We start from the raw sequence: 14732 nt of genomic DNA on the forward strand, positions 1-14732 counted from the left end.
TTCGGTACGTGCAATAGAAGAAAACACGGGAGTGCCAAAAAGTTGTGCACATCGTATTTTGAAACGGCACAGATTACACCCGTACCACGTGCAACGAGTGCAGACTCTTTTACCACGTGACTATCCCAGTCGGATCGCGTTTTGCAAAAAAATATTACAAAAACATTCCGAAGATCCACAATTCTTGGAAAAAAATTTATGGACAGACGAAACCACTTGCAAAAAAGACGGCTATTTAAATCTACACAATTTGCATTCTTGGAATTTAGAAAATCCGCATCCTCACCAGTTTAAAATAAATTTATGGACAGGAATATTAAACGGTCAAATTATCGGACCATTTGAATTACCGCAAACCTTGAATGGTGAAACGTATTTAAATTTTTTACGATATCATCTGCCAGATCTCCTAGAAGACGTACCACTAAACATTTTAAGTCAAATGTGGTACCAACAGGATGGTTGCCCTGCACACTATGCCCGCCCAGTACGAGAATACCTCAATGAAGAGTATGCAGACCGATGGATTGGGCGCCTAGGTCCAATTGCGTGGCCACCCAGGTCTCCTAATTTGAATCCTCTGGACTTCTTTTTCTGGGGTTGCCTCAAGGAAAAAGTGTATTCAAAACCCGTAAGAGACATGAACGAATTACGCCTAAAAATCTCTGAAGCGGTAAACCATAATAAAACACGCCGGTATGCACGATTTGTGAAGAGGTCGATATTAAGGCGATGCCGTGCATGTATTAATGCCAATGGTGCACAATTTGAACATTTACTGTAGCACAATAAAATTATTACAATGTATTTATTCCACGTTGTTTCATTTAGATAATCTTCCTTTTCGAGGATGGTGAAATAGGCGCTCTATCTGTCTGACTCCTATTTAAATCAAATAAATAAAATTAAAAGGTGTTAATAATTATTTCTGTTACTCCTATCCATAGATGTCTAACTAATTCAGACTATGTGAATCTTGCCTAAATGCCTTTTCACTGATTATGGGTATTATTTTTAAATTGGCTCCTGTTTAGGAAAAAATTAAATTATTATTTTTTTAAAGTAAAAAGTAGAAGGTACTATGATTACAAATTTGCTAAATTTAGTGAGTAGATTTTTCTGAATGCTAGCTTAATATAATAAAGGTATAAATATACCTTAATAGAAACTTGATTAGTTGCGCCAACTTTTGAAATAGCTTGACATGTGGGTGCAACTACATTTTTTTTACACCATGACCTGTCAAAGTAAGCTTAAATTTTTTTCTTATAATAATTTCAAGAAAAATTAAAAGTAAAATATTTTTTTTATGTGAACTGTAGAAATATGGTTATTTTTTGCGATTGTGTTCAAAAGCAGAGTTTTTTAAGCTATCATTCAGAAAAATCTACTCACTAAATTTAGCAAATTTGTAATCATAGTACCTAAAATGGTGAACAGTAAAGCGATTTTCAACATTTTTCAATAAAATGCTCAGATCACAAAAAAACAGAGACCAAAATTTTTTTATATTATGTTTTTTCTGGGTAGTCATAAACACACCTACCTCCAGTCTTTAGCTTGACGTTGAATTACGGGACACCGTAGTTCCGGTTATAAGATATCTGAAAATAAAACCCTGGAACTACATGAGATACATGGAATTTTTGCTTCCATATATGACAAATGCGGAACGAGATACAAATGTTACACCACATTCTGATATTTCAACAAGTTTCGAGGAAACATCTAATACAGATCTAATAGAGAATTAGTAGAGATTCAGCAGATACGATAACAGCTCCAAAAAAAAGGAAGACGGATGAAATAATTCATAATGACGAAGATTTGTTAAATTTTTTAAAAGATATGGATGATAATCGAGCAAAACGAACTGCGCAGAGGGATGAGTTACGTAAAGAAGTACTAACATCAAGTGATCCTTTAAAAGCTTTTTTTGATTCAATGTATCATAGTACGAAGCAGATGCCGGAGTATTATCAAAGAACAATAAAAAGAAAGTTGTTTCAATTGGTAATGGATGCTGAAGACAATATTGCTAATAAAAACTATTCATATACCGGTTACTACTCAAACGATTATTCTTACAACTCTCGCCCTTCTACGAGTCAGACAAATTTTTCTTCTGGACACGGTTCTGCCTCACCTGAACCCAGCGGTTCTGGGGTGCAGCAAATTGGAATTGGAGAACATACTACTCGTAGCCAAAATGAAGAGATCCAAGATTCAATGTCTGCCGCTGAAATCACTCCAAGCGATGGAGCCTTACCTTAATGTAATGACGAGACGCTCTCTTGTACCAATAGCTTCTCTATAATTTGTATTTTCGTTTTTAATGTCATCTTCTATTAAACTATGCAAATATTCAAATTCGTCTCTTGTCATTCTAAAATATGTGCGAAAGCCATGATTTGTTAATTCATAGAATAGTTTGAATTCACTGCATTCTTTTCTGCAATAATTAATATTTTCCATCCATATTCTTCTTTTTTTTCTTAATTTTTTCCTTACGTTTATTCAGAATTGCCGCAGCCACTAAACAAATCCTATCATAGAATTCATCATCATCGTCGTCTGAACTAGATAACAATGATAATTCAAATGATTTTTCGATATTCATATTAAATAAAAAAAACGTGTACTTTCAGATACGCACTGTAGAGAAATGACCACTGGTTGCTCTCTCGGCGTGAGTTCTAATCGCTTGGCGAGTATCGCCGAGCGAGTGTTATCTTTTCATGGCTCTTGTCGCTCAGCGACAAACTAGTGAAGCGAGTGCTCGCCGGCAGTGTGAACAGTCAGCGATCAACTGTTTGTATATGCATCTCTTTTGTTCACACGGAAAGTATATCTATTGTACGTTTCTTGAGCGAGAAAATAGCCGATAGTTAGTCGTTTTCTCGTCGTTGGTGGGACAACTGCCTTACGCTTACCTGGCGATTTTTATAATGAGGTAAGTCCAAAGTATACCGGAGACGATTACACGTACGTAAACAAACTACGAGAAATATTAAATAAGGTATGCCCCAAGTCACGCAACGCAAGTAATTCCCGAAAGTTATTTATTCATAAGGAACTTAGTACCTGTTAACATGTGTTTATAAGGAATGATGCTATAAGGAAGCCTTTGACGCCTACTTACAGTGGCACTTATAGATACTTCAACTCAGTTGTGCGCGCGGCCCTATGTGTGCGTGCGCTTGTAAATATACAACTTTCATTCGTGTGGCAGTGACGCGGCAGTCGTCGTTCGAGCAAGACGTGTTCCTATCGCTTTTTCTTACGGGTACAGTCGTTTACGAAAATGTCTAGTTCTTCACGGAAAAAATGTTTAAGGAGTCAGGTAAATATTTTTTATTTTTAAATTTAGATGTAATGAATAGGTATTTATTATGATTCTATATACGAAAAAATATATCCTTGTTGACGTTTACGTATTATTGTTTTAGACTCGAGAAACCATTGCTAAGGTATACGAATTTCTGAAAATAGATGCGAGAGATATATTGGAACTAGTAAGTGATCCAGTTTGCAGTGCAAGTCCAATTTTAATATCGAAACTAAGTGAACATTTAAATAGCGTACGGAAAAGAACAGCAATGGCAGTGGGGGTATCAGAGAGAACAGTTACTATTATATTGGCTGAAGGAAAAGAATCTGACTCTAAGTTTAAATCTCCGCATAAAGACCGTAAAAAACGTTTAAAGAAGTTAGAATTAGACAACTTTAACGTTGATGTTATACGTTCCACTATTCAAAATTACCATTTAGAACATCGTGAGTTACCTACCTTGCTAAAGTTGAAAGGAATATTTCAAGATAAACTTAACTATGATGGAAGTATTTCGACTCTGCGTACAGCTTTGTTAAAGTTGGGATACAAATGGCGAAAAACTGTGGATAACAGACGTGTTATTATAGAGCGGCATGACATCCAAAAACTACGATTTTCCTACCTAAAAAATTTACTCAGATACCGTCAAGAAAATCGGTGTATCGTATATACAGATGAGAGCTATATCTTAACTAATCATGTTCAAAACAAAGGATGGGGTAATAAAGATGGACCACCTTTAAAGAGAAACCTGTCGAAAGGACAAAGAATTATCATTGTGCATGCTGGTTCAGAACAAGGTTTCGTACCTAACGCACTATTGACATACAAAGCAAATAGTGTTTCTGGTGATTACCATTCTAACATGAACGCGGAAAACTATGAAAAGTGGCTAAAAGAACGTCTAGTACCGAATCTTCCACCTAACTCTGTGGTTGTGCTTGATAATGCCTCATACCATAACGTTCAAAATGACAGAGCCCCAAATTCGAATTCCAAAAAAATAGAAATGCAGAGATGGCTGACAGAAAAAAATATAGCTTTTAATCAAGATATGAAAAAAATTGAACTGTATGATTTGATTAAAAAAAATAAAGAAAACTATATCTGTTACAAGATTGATGACATACTTCAGCGATATGGCATAAAAGTTCTTCGATTGCCACCATATCATCCTGAACTAAACCCCATAGAAAATGTGTGGGGAATTTTAAAAAATTATATTGCTTCGCGTAATGTCGACCAAAATGTGACGGAAATAATGAAACTCATAAATGAATGTTTAAGTCAAATTGATGAAGGGATGTGGGGTAATACTTGTCGACATGTACAAAAGAAAGAAGAAGAATACTATAGACATTTTGACATGGAGTCAGAATTCATAATTAACCTTGATGAGAGCAGCGAATCCGAAAATTCATCATTTGATTTTTCAAGTAGCGATTCAGAATAATGTTCAATAAATAAACATTAAATTACCAAATAACTGTTTTTTTTAAAAAAAACCCGTATATAACCCGTAAATAACTGTATTTGTATTTGTACCCGACTGTACCTCTTGTCACGCACACAAAGTCACTGTATATGTACAAGGTTTACCCACACATAGGGCCGCGCGCACAACTGAGTTGATGTATCTATACCGCGTTGTAAGTAGACGCGATAAAGTATATAAAATACAATTGCCGAATAGACAAGTTAGTATTTCAGTGGACAGATTGAAACCTGCTAATTTATTGCAACAGGTGGAGTCCAGCCCGAATATAGATGTTGCTTTAGACACTAGTAATTCAGACCACAGTGATACAAGCGCGAGCGGAAATAATACTAGCGACATACTTCCCGCTCGCACTCGTACCACACGCAGTAAGACGAGTGGTTAAGCCACCCGTGCGATTTGCAGATAGGTTATTAGGTTATTACTATACAAGTAAGCTAGTTTAAAAAAATAAAAGTACATTCGACATTTTTAGTATGTTATATTAAGTAAGAGAACAGTTCAAATTTATACAGTTTACCTATAACCTTCAGTTGTTGGACATTTATAGTATCCGTAGTGTGTAGCGTGTATAGTACGGCTACGGGTAATTATATGGCAATTTTTGACAATACGGGAAAGCAGCAATCAAAAAACGCCGAAGTAATTATCGCGCAGAATGGCGCGGACAACCGTGCGCTAGCCGAGTTAAGCAAGAAGCTAGAACATTATGGTGTTGTGACGATCATGGAACTTATCATAATCGGTGCAGCATGTTTTCTCCTGTTTTGCCGGTTCTGCAGGCGGAAAGTACAAGGAAAACTGGTGGAGGACATCATGTCAATCTTATAACAAGGACGCAGTTCCCAGGCTGGGCCAGCCCATACAGCGGCCCAACCAACCGTTCAAGTGCATTATTAGTAGCAGTGACGAACATTATTTCATTTTTAGCATAATACGATTAGTCATTACAAGTATATTTCCAACAATTGAATGTGTGAGAAATAAGCCGCCCCATAAGAGAGGCATATGTTTGCATTCGCAGCGCGAGTAGGTACGCAAAGTGATCAGGTTACGGGCGAACAATGCGCTGACGCTTTGTTTACTCGAAAATGGTACAACGCAAAGTAGGTGTACCATTTTCGAAACAACTAAAAATAATTGTAAATATTTTTTTTTTAAAAGGGGGGAATATTGTAGGGGCTGACTAGGCATTGCGCGGAATATTGTAGGGGCTGACTAAGTATTGCGAGGTAGCTATGTCAGGCCGCGTACTAGGTAGCCAGTCCCTACCAACCGGCCGTCAAGCGAACACGCCTTGGTTGAATAAACTGTGGTCAAAAGGTTCGAAGAGTATTATTACCAAATCCCGGTACGACGCTCCCAGCAGCAGACAGACTCCCAACAGAGGTGAACACACCTACACCTCACATAACTAAAGACTTGTTTGATACTGCTAGAGAAAAAACGACGAAGAACACTAAGAACAACCAAAATATTAAACCAAGCAGGCGAAATTAAACCAACCAAATGACGCTGATACAGCTAACAATTAGCAACTTACCAGAAACTAGAGACAGAAAGGAAACCAGCCGAGTGACCAATAAAGGTAAAAAAAGAACGAAACAAGAAAAAAAGGTAATGAACTAAAAAAAGTACCAAAATTTTTAAGGGTACACACTCAATTTAAGACTAATAATTACGCGTCTAGTTAGATAGTAAGTTGTTCAGTTCAGTTGTTAAGTAAAAAAAGGTGCCTTAAAAATTATGCTTATTATGAGGATGCTCCGGTTTCACAACCACGTGTTGAATGTATTAGAAATAAATATGGCGCGTAACCGAAAAATGTGGCGGTAAATTTTTTTCCAACGCCGAAAAAGAATTTTCACTTCAATAGTAAATTACATAAAGTGTTTTAAAAAATACTTAATTTTTTTGCCATGTGAAATAATATGAAAGAATACATTTTGCGAGTATTCTTTTTGCGCTTACATTATAGCAGCATGCAATTTATAATAGTTACGAAACGTTTAATATCAATTAAATATTGTGTAGTGATCTTTACTGAGAAGAATAAGCTTGGCGCTCAAAGCCACAAATAACTTTTTTAAATAGATAAAGCACCTACTCCAGCAAACAAAAAGGATGATTTAGCGGCATGGCTAAAAAGACAAGGCGTTGAAGCTGACATTAATATGTTGAAAGCTGAATTGCTGAAACAGGTAAAAGAAAATAAATATTTAATTCATGAGTTGGCAAGTTTAACCCATATTAGCCATATTTGATTTTTTTGGTACTTTATATGCCCCGTAATTCAAAAACGAAACAAAAATATAGCTTTCGTTCAAGGTCATTAATCTCCACTTTTCGCTCGTAAAATGCATCCTGACGTCATCTGTCAAGAATAAGGTACTTTCTTCAAATTATGAATGAATTTTTTGACAATCTCAAACTATTGAATCAGGAATTGAATCAGTGCAAGTTGTGACTTGATTTCAACGTGCAAAAATCATGGCGGCTCCTCAAAAAGAGTAGGTAATTATCCAAATTAACTAAAGTTAGTGTATTTTATAATAAAGTAAGATAAGTGCAGAGTATGTTTGTGTGATTGTTTTGAATTAAATATTATATTCAGATACCTAAAAAGTGAATAAATAAACAGCGTTCCAAAAACGATACAATGGGAAAATATATGACATGTATAGAGATGGTCGTTTTTGTAAAAACGTTTTTGAACAACGATGCCAGTACTCGATGCCGGCATCCGATGCCAATATATTGAAAAACGGATGCCGATGCCGATGCGATGCCCGCAACGAGTGCGGTACCGTGCCGAGCGAGACAGGTGACCACGCAACGGAGAACGGGCGCGACGGCGCATCGGTACTCACTACTCGGCACCGACCGACAACGCCGCGCACCAAAATCCAAATCGAAGATGTCCGACGACGTATCTCTCGCTCGCTCACTCTCGGTACGATCGGTGATTGAGACATTGACATTACGTGACTAGAAGCGACATCAAATTTTATCTAATGTATGAACTAAATTTAAATTTTATGAATACTGGTATTTTTAATTCTATTTTTAGCGATCCTTTGAGTAATTCGGCTGTTAAAGTATATAGATTTGCTAGTGATTCTCTCAAATTGATATAGTTATATAGGTAGTTCATTTTGTATATTGTATTTATAGTTGTATATTGTATTTTGTATTGTATTATTATAATTGTAATATTTTGTGTGTACCGATGGGGCTGACATGAAGGTCACCTTCAAAAGTCCCTTATTAAATTATGAGAATTAAATTTTATCTGGAAAGAGCAGTTTTACCTATCTAGTATCTACTCTATCACCTCACAACCAGTGCTGGATTTAATTATGGTGCAGGATGTGCAACACACACAGGCGCAGGAACTTAGGGGGCGCCGCGCCGAGCCGCGCTTGCTTGCTTCCCGACATCATTTAAAATTGCACCATTTTTTGCACCTGAATTTCCTTTCACTGGTGAAAATATAACTGTAAGTCAAACAGTTTTCTTGTATTGTAAGTATTCCATTTTGGCCGCACGTATACTAGAGGGTGCCAAGATATTGATTGCACACGGGCGCTACATGGGCTAGAGCCGCCTTTGCTCACAACAAGATTACAAACGCATCTACTATTACGACACTTTCATATCATCCTAAGTTTATTTAAGTCATATGACTTAAGGAGGTACTTATCTTTTTTTTTCGTTATATCCTCAAAGCCTTGCAAGATGCATAAAATGTAGCTACTTATTTTTTTAAACTGCACTTGCGCATTGATTTATTATACCATTCCTATTTCATTGCGCTCACGTCTCTTCTTGTGAACGCGAGATCTATGGAGTAGAAAGAGCGCCACTTGTTCAAGGTTGAGTTTGTTTTGATTTTGTTTTGTGATTAATTCATTGCGCGCGAAATTTTAGAGTGAAACTTATTATTTAAACTTTTATTTGTGTTTCTTTTATAATTAACTAATTGATCATGCCAAGAAGAGAAGGAAACCCATGTTGGGATCATTTCGACAAAAAAGATGAGACTGTCGGGATCTGTAAGTACTGTAGTCAGTGCATCAATTATAAATCTACAACAGGAAACTTAAGGTCACATTTAAAAAAAAAGCACCCCCATATTCTGGCATCCTCATATTCTATAAGTCAATCAGCACCACCTCAACCTGCACAAATACAAGCAATAGAAATGCAAGCAATAGCAATACCGGACTTCCCTTCAACGTCTGCGAGCGCGGAGCCGCCATCGTCTTTAATTTCTGATAGATTTACTGTTCCTCCTAGACAACGCCGACAAAACACAATAAATTCCTATATAAAAAAACCGGTATCACAAGAAATGAAAAAAAAAATTGACAGAGACTTGCTCGATTTATTTATTGATGACATGCAGCCATTCAGCATAGTGGAAGACAAAGGGTTCCAAAAGTTACTATCATGGATTCCTGGTTACATACCGCCATCAAGGAAGACAATATCAAACTCATTAATTCCCGCATTACATGAAAAAATATTGAATGAATGCCGAGATATATTAAATACAGAAGCGGTAACTGCATGTATAACAACTGACTGTTGGACCTCCAATAACAATGACAGTTTCATTGCAGTTACCGCCCACTACATTTCACCAAAGTTCAAATTTAAGTCCATATTATTAGAATGCAAAGGATGTCCCGGCAGTCACACAAGTGACCACCTTGCACAGCAAATTAAAGGCATTATTCTCGAATGGAATCTACTGAACAAAGTAAATTTCGCAGTGTCTGATAATGCACACAATGTTTGCAATGCAATAATAACCCAATTAAAATGGAAGCATTATGGTTGTTTTGCACACTCCCTTAATTTGATTGTAAAAGAAGCCGTCAAACCAATCCAAGTCACGATCGAAAAAGTAAAAAAAATTGTCGCACATTTTAAACGTAGCACCCAAGCCACTGAAAAAGTTTGATCGTGACGGAAGAAGAGTGGACAAACCTTGAGTTGTTGGTAAGTGTTTTAGCACCTTTTGAAGAAATTACTTCTACTTTGAGTGGTCAGAACTATGTGACTGGGGGACTAGCAATAGTTTTAAGTAATAGCCTTCAAGATATTTGCCAAGAAATGCTTCAAAACAGACGTTACATAGACGCTGAGGTGATACAAAACGTTTTATTAAAATTGAAATGGGGCCTCGATACGCGATTCCAGAATATTGAACAGAGCAAGTCTCTAGCCTTGTGCACGCTGTTGGACCCTCGCTTTAAGTTAGAGATGTTTAAATCTGATACCAACAAAAATGCCATTAAAGAACATTGCCACGAGCTGATGGCAGGTATTTTGTCAAGACAGGTCCCAATCCTAAATACAGTACAAGTAGCGCCTAATGCAACTGTTTCTGGATCGAGTGTGTGGAATAAAGTAGACAGTCAGTTAAACAAAATTAGAGTGCCAGGGACGCCATTATCCAAAGCGATCAGGGAGATGCGCTTGTACTTGGATGACGAAATTTTGCCCCGGCAAGGCGTGGACGGGAAGTGGAACGATCCCAGTGAATGGTGGCTTCGTCATTCCAAAATATACCCGACGTTGGCAGAAATATACCGTTCCAGGTGCAATATTGTGATAACTTCTGTGCCATGCGAACGGATATTCTCCAAAGCCGGGTATATTTTGAATGAACGAAGAACTCGGCTTTCAAGTTCCAAATTAGAAAAATTGGTTTTTCTCAATGTGAACTCCAATTTTGTTAAAAATAAAGACTAATATTAACTACTTTTTGTTTATTTTTTAACCTTTACTTCTGTCTCAACTAAATATTATAATGACGAAAGTGAATCAGAATCAGAAAATATATTTTTTATTGCACACTGTTCGTCCGCGTGGATTTAGTTTTTAAAAATCCCGCGGGAGCTCTTTAATTTTCCGGGGTAAAAAGTAGCCTATGCCACTCTCCAGGTCCCCATCCTATACCCATGCAAAAAATCACGTCGATCCGTAGCTCTGTTGCAGCATGATTGAAAGACAAACCAACAAATAAACGATAGTGTGTTATTCCAGCTTAAGATGAGCCGTACTTTCAAAGTTTCCTGTACATAACGGGGTTCAAGTTATTTTGGTCCTAGTACTGAGGATTATGATGTCTATAATTTCTGAACTACTAAACTGATGACATTGAAATAATTACAGGACAATCTTTTTTTATTGGAAAGAAAATACCGTAAGTATTTTCTTTCCAATAAAAAAGAATGAATGAAATAGGAGTATGCGTTAATGAATTACAACTAAATATATATTTTGACTTTCATCCCCTCTCCCAAGGGAACCGTGCAGAATTTCGGGATAAAAAGTATTCTATGTTTTACCTCGTAGTATGAACTTAAATCATACAAAGTTTCATTTAAATCCGTCCAGTAGTTTCAGTGTGATGCGCAGCCAAGATACAGACAGAGTGACAGACAGACAAAAAATTCAAAATTTTGGGCTCAGTATCGATCGATAATAAAGCATCCTCCAATTAAATTTTTTAAAATATATTTAATGTACAGAATTCGTTCCGTTACAGTTTTATTATATGTATATAGATAGATAGATAAAATAAAATACACAGTGAGTTTGTTTATAACTTTTGGTATTTAGCTTAGGTACAAGTAGAAGTAGTTTCGTTAAATAATAGGCATCAAATCAAATGTTATCATTATGGTACCGTTGCCGAGTATCGATACGCAGACTTCAGTCAGCAATCAACATCTAATCTTGGTAAATTCCGTTGTCGAATCGATGCCAAAAAAAACGATGCCGGCATCGGATGCGGCTTACTTAGAAACGATGCGCATCGATGACAAAATATTACGAAAACGCCCATCTCTACTACGCCTCCATATTCCAAGCAGAGGTCTTCGCAATAATTGAATGTGCGGAAACCTGTCTGCTAAAGAACTACAAAAACAAAACTATTTATATCCATTCGGATAGTCAGGCTGCACTTTCTGCTCTATCTTCTGAGGTTCTAAACTCAAAGCTGGTAGAAAACTGCAGACAATTACTGAATACTCTGGCGCTAATAAACAGGCTCATTCTACGCTGGGTTCCTGGCCATAAGGGGATCATCGGGAACGAAATGGCCGATGAGCTTGCAAAGTCAGGCGCTTTGGAGAAGCAGATTGGCCCTGAGCCGGTCTGCGGAATACCCAAAAGCTTGGCGCAACTCACCCTTCAAACCTATTGTAATTACCACACACTCATTCGCTGGAGACAACTCCAAGGAATGAACCATTCTCGAGCGCTAATAAAACCATTCAACAAAAGGGCCGCCTCTGAGGCATTAGCACTCAACAGAAAAAACCTATGCATACTAGTGCGAGCGCTTACGGGGCACTGTGGGCTTAATAGACACATGTTCAACCTAAAGCTGCAGGATACAGATCTATGTAGACTCTGTAAGGAGGCTGCGGAGACGCCGCTGCATTTGATCTGTTCCTGCCCCGCGCTGATGCATAAACGCAGCACTCTTTTGGGGAAACACATAATGCAACCAGTGGATGCTAAATTTCTTCCAGCAAGGAAAGTGCTGCTTTTCCTGAAGGCGACCAACGCTTGCTGGGAGATCTAGACAGCGGCGTCACAATAGATCGTAGCCGGTCGACGTGACACCAGGGATCAGACGAACCTGAGCCGCAAGCAGAAGAAGAAGAAGAAGAAGAGGTAATAAAAGCCGACCTTTTGTCGCAAAATCTACCTGCCCTGGAGGTACATAGGATGTACAATACCAGGACGAAATATGTCTACGAGATGGTTCTCGTTTTATTAGAACTTTCCCCCGAAGGTAAAGAGATTTACAATCTCGAAAAAGTGTGCCACCTTTCAGGACTCACTATCGAGAAGCCCCATAACAGAGGCAAGGTCGGCCAGTGCCACCGATGCCAACTGTACGGCCATTCCGCAAGGAATTGTTTCGCCCGCCCTAGGTGCGTCAAGTGCCTGGGCGATCACGGCACCGCCGATTGCTCCCGACGGGACCCGACCGTCGACGAACCACCGAGCTGTGTACTCTGCTACACCCAAGGGCACCCCGCGAATTATCGCGGATGCCCAAAGGCGCCGCAGTTTACACGGCGCAGGGGTCCGCCGCCGGCTCGGAGACCCGCAGCACAGCCCGCCCAACGCTTCGTCCCAGCGCCGGTACCCGCTACCAGCGCATGGGCCAAGCCCCTTAACGGAGCGCCTAGCGCCTCCGCCCCCGCCCCCGCACCGGTGCCGGTAGCCCCTCAGGCCACCGCACAGGCAGCGGCCGACCCGGCCGCAGCGCCCTCGCCCATGCACCTATCTCCGGATATGGACCCCCTGGACTTCATCCAGTACCTCGTGTCTGCGGTAGACATGAACGAGGTGAAAGTATTCTTTGCAAAGGCAAAGGTCTCCCTCAACCAGGCTATGCGTGAGCACTCTAGCCTCCTAACAACCATCGGGTCTATCCAAAAGGCAATCCGTTAATGGGTAATACATATAAAGGTAGGGTAAAACCACACTCCCTGGCAGTCAGCTTCTTTAATGCAAACGGCATTATCGATCAAATGCATCAAATCCGTGAATTTATATGTGCACAACAAATCGATATCTTCCTAGTGCAAGAGACCTTCTTAAAACCTAGTAGAAGCGATCCCAAAGTTGGAAATTATAACCTAATTAGAAATGATCGGACCACCAACCGGTTAGGTGGTACCGCGATCATAGATCGCGGTACCACCGGTTCTGTAATAACAGAAGGGCTCTTCACTGCACTCCTCTCGATCCTCCACAGCTTACCAACATGGAAGCCTCCGTATGTCAGGTGGGTATGACCGGCCATCCGTCGATCATACTAGCATCCGTTTATCTCTCACCGAACAAAACCTTTTTAGAGAGCGACTTACTCGCTCTCCTCTCCCTAGGTGACTCTGACATTTTGGCTGGCGACTTCAACGCTAAGCACACCGACTGGTCCCGCTCCACTAACGCGCACGGACGACAACTTAACATACTCGTCAGACGACCCGACCTCAACTTTATCGTAGTTGCCCCAGACTCGCCGACTCGCTTCCCGATGTCGGATAGTTCGATCGACCGACCGGATATACTCGACATAGCGCTCCTCAAGAATATCACCCTTAAGGTGAACTCTGTGGAAGTGCTATCCGAGCTATATTCGGATCACAGACCTGTCAAACTACAGCTAGGCCCCGTAGGCCCCGCGATCCTCCCGACCCGTAAAGTCATCGACTTCAAGAAGCTCTCCGGGCTACTCGAAGCGAAGGACTCTGTGCACCTCTATAAAATTCCTGACGTCGTAGAGACATTAGAGCAAGCCCAGGCAGCCTCACTGCACCTGACCAACCACGTTTGTGACGCTACGAACGAATGCTCCCGCGAGATGCCGTGCGGATTTTACCGCATGGTACTCACGGAGGACGCGCGAGAGCTAATCACAAACAAGAATAGGGCCCATAGGGAGCATGACAAATATCCGACACGACAGAATCGGTTAGAACTCTGGAGAGCCCAGAGGAAGGTAGTGTCTATCATTACCGCACTCCGACACGGATTCTTGGGGGAGCTCTCGCCATCGCGTAGTGCGTTCTACAAACTGGCGAAGGCTCTCAAAATGACCCGCGCTCCCGCCCTCCCCCCGTTAGCACGGCCCGACCTTCCGCCCGCCTTTGAAGATATCGATAAGGCTGAATGCATGGCTGACTGCCTCGAATCCCAATGCTCTCCGAGCACCGTATCCATTGATAGGCCCCACGTCTTGCGAGTCGACAGCGAACTCGCAACAATCCTCTCGACCCCTCCCGATGGTGAACCTCTCGCCCCGACGACCTGCGATGAAGTTCATACTATTATCCAGGGTTTCCACTCTAAGAAAGC

General features: G+C 40.0%; 1 protein-coding gene across 1 annotated transcript; it reads left to right on the top strand.

Moving 5' to 3' along the window:
* The first annotated feature begins 9953 nt into the window (after nt 1-9953).
* LOC120635058 (zinc finger BED domain-containing protein DAYSLEEPER-like) lies at nt 9954-10595 on the top strand. The gene has a single exon (XM_039905962.1). The coding sequence runs from the start codon at nt 9954-9956 to the stop codon at nt 10593-10595; it is 642 nt and encodes a 213-aa protein (XP_039761896.1).
* Nucleotides 10596-14732: the final 4137 nt, after the last annotated feature.

The sequence above is a fragment of the Pararge aegeria genome, chromosome 26, assembly GCF_905163445.1.
Source record: "Pararge aegeria chromosome 26, ilParAegt1.1, whole genome shotgun sequence".
NCBI lineage: Eukaryota > Metazoa > Arthropoda > Insecta > Lepidoptera > Nymphalidae > Pararge > Pararge aegeria.

Bases quoted from the DNA above. Each gene is read 5' to 3' on its own strand.
- LOC120635058 (XM_039905962.1), top strand. From the start codon at position 9,954: ATGCTTCAAAACAGACGTTACATAGACGCTGAGGTGATACAAAACGTT.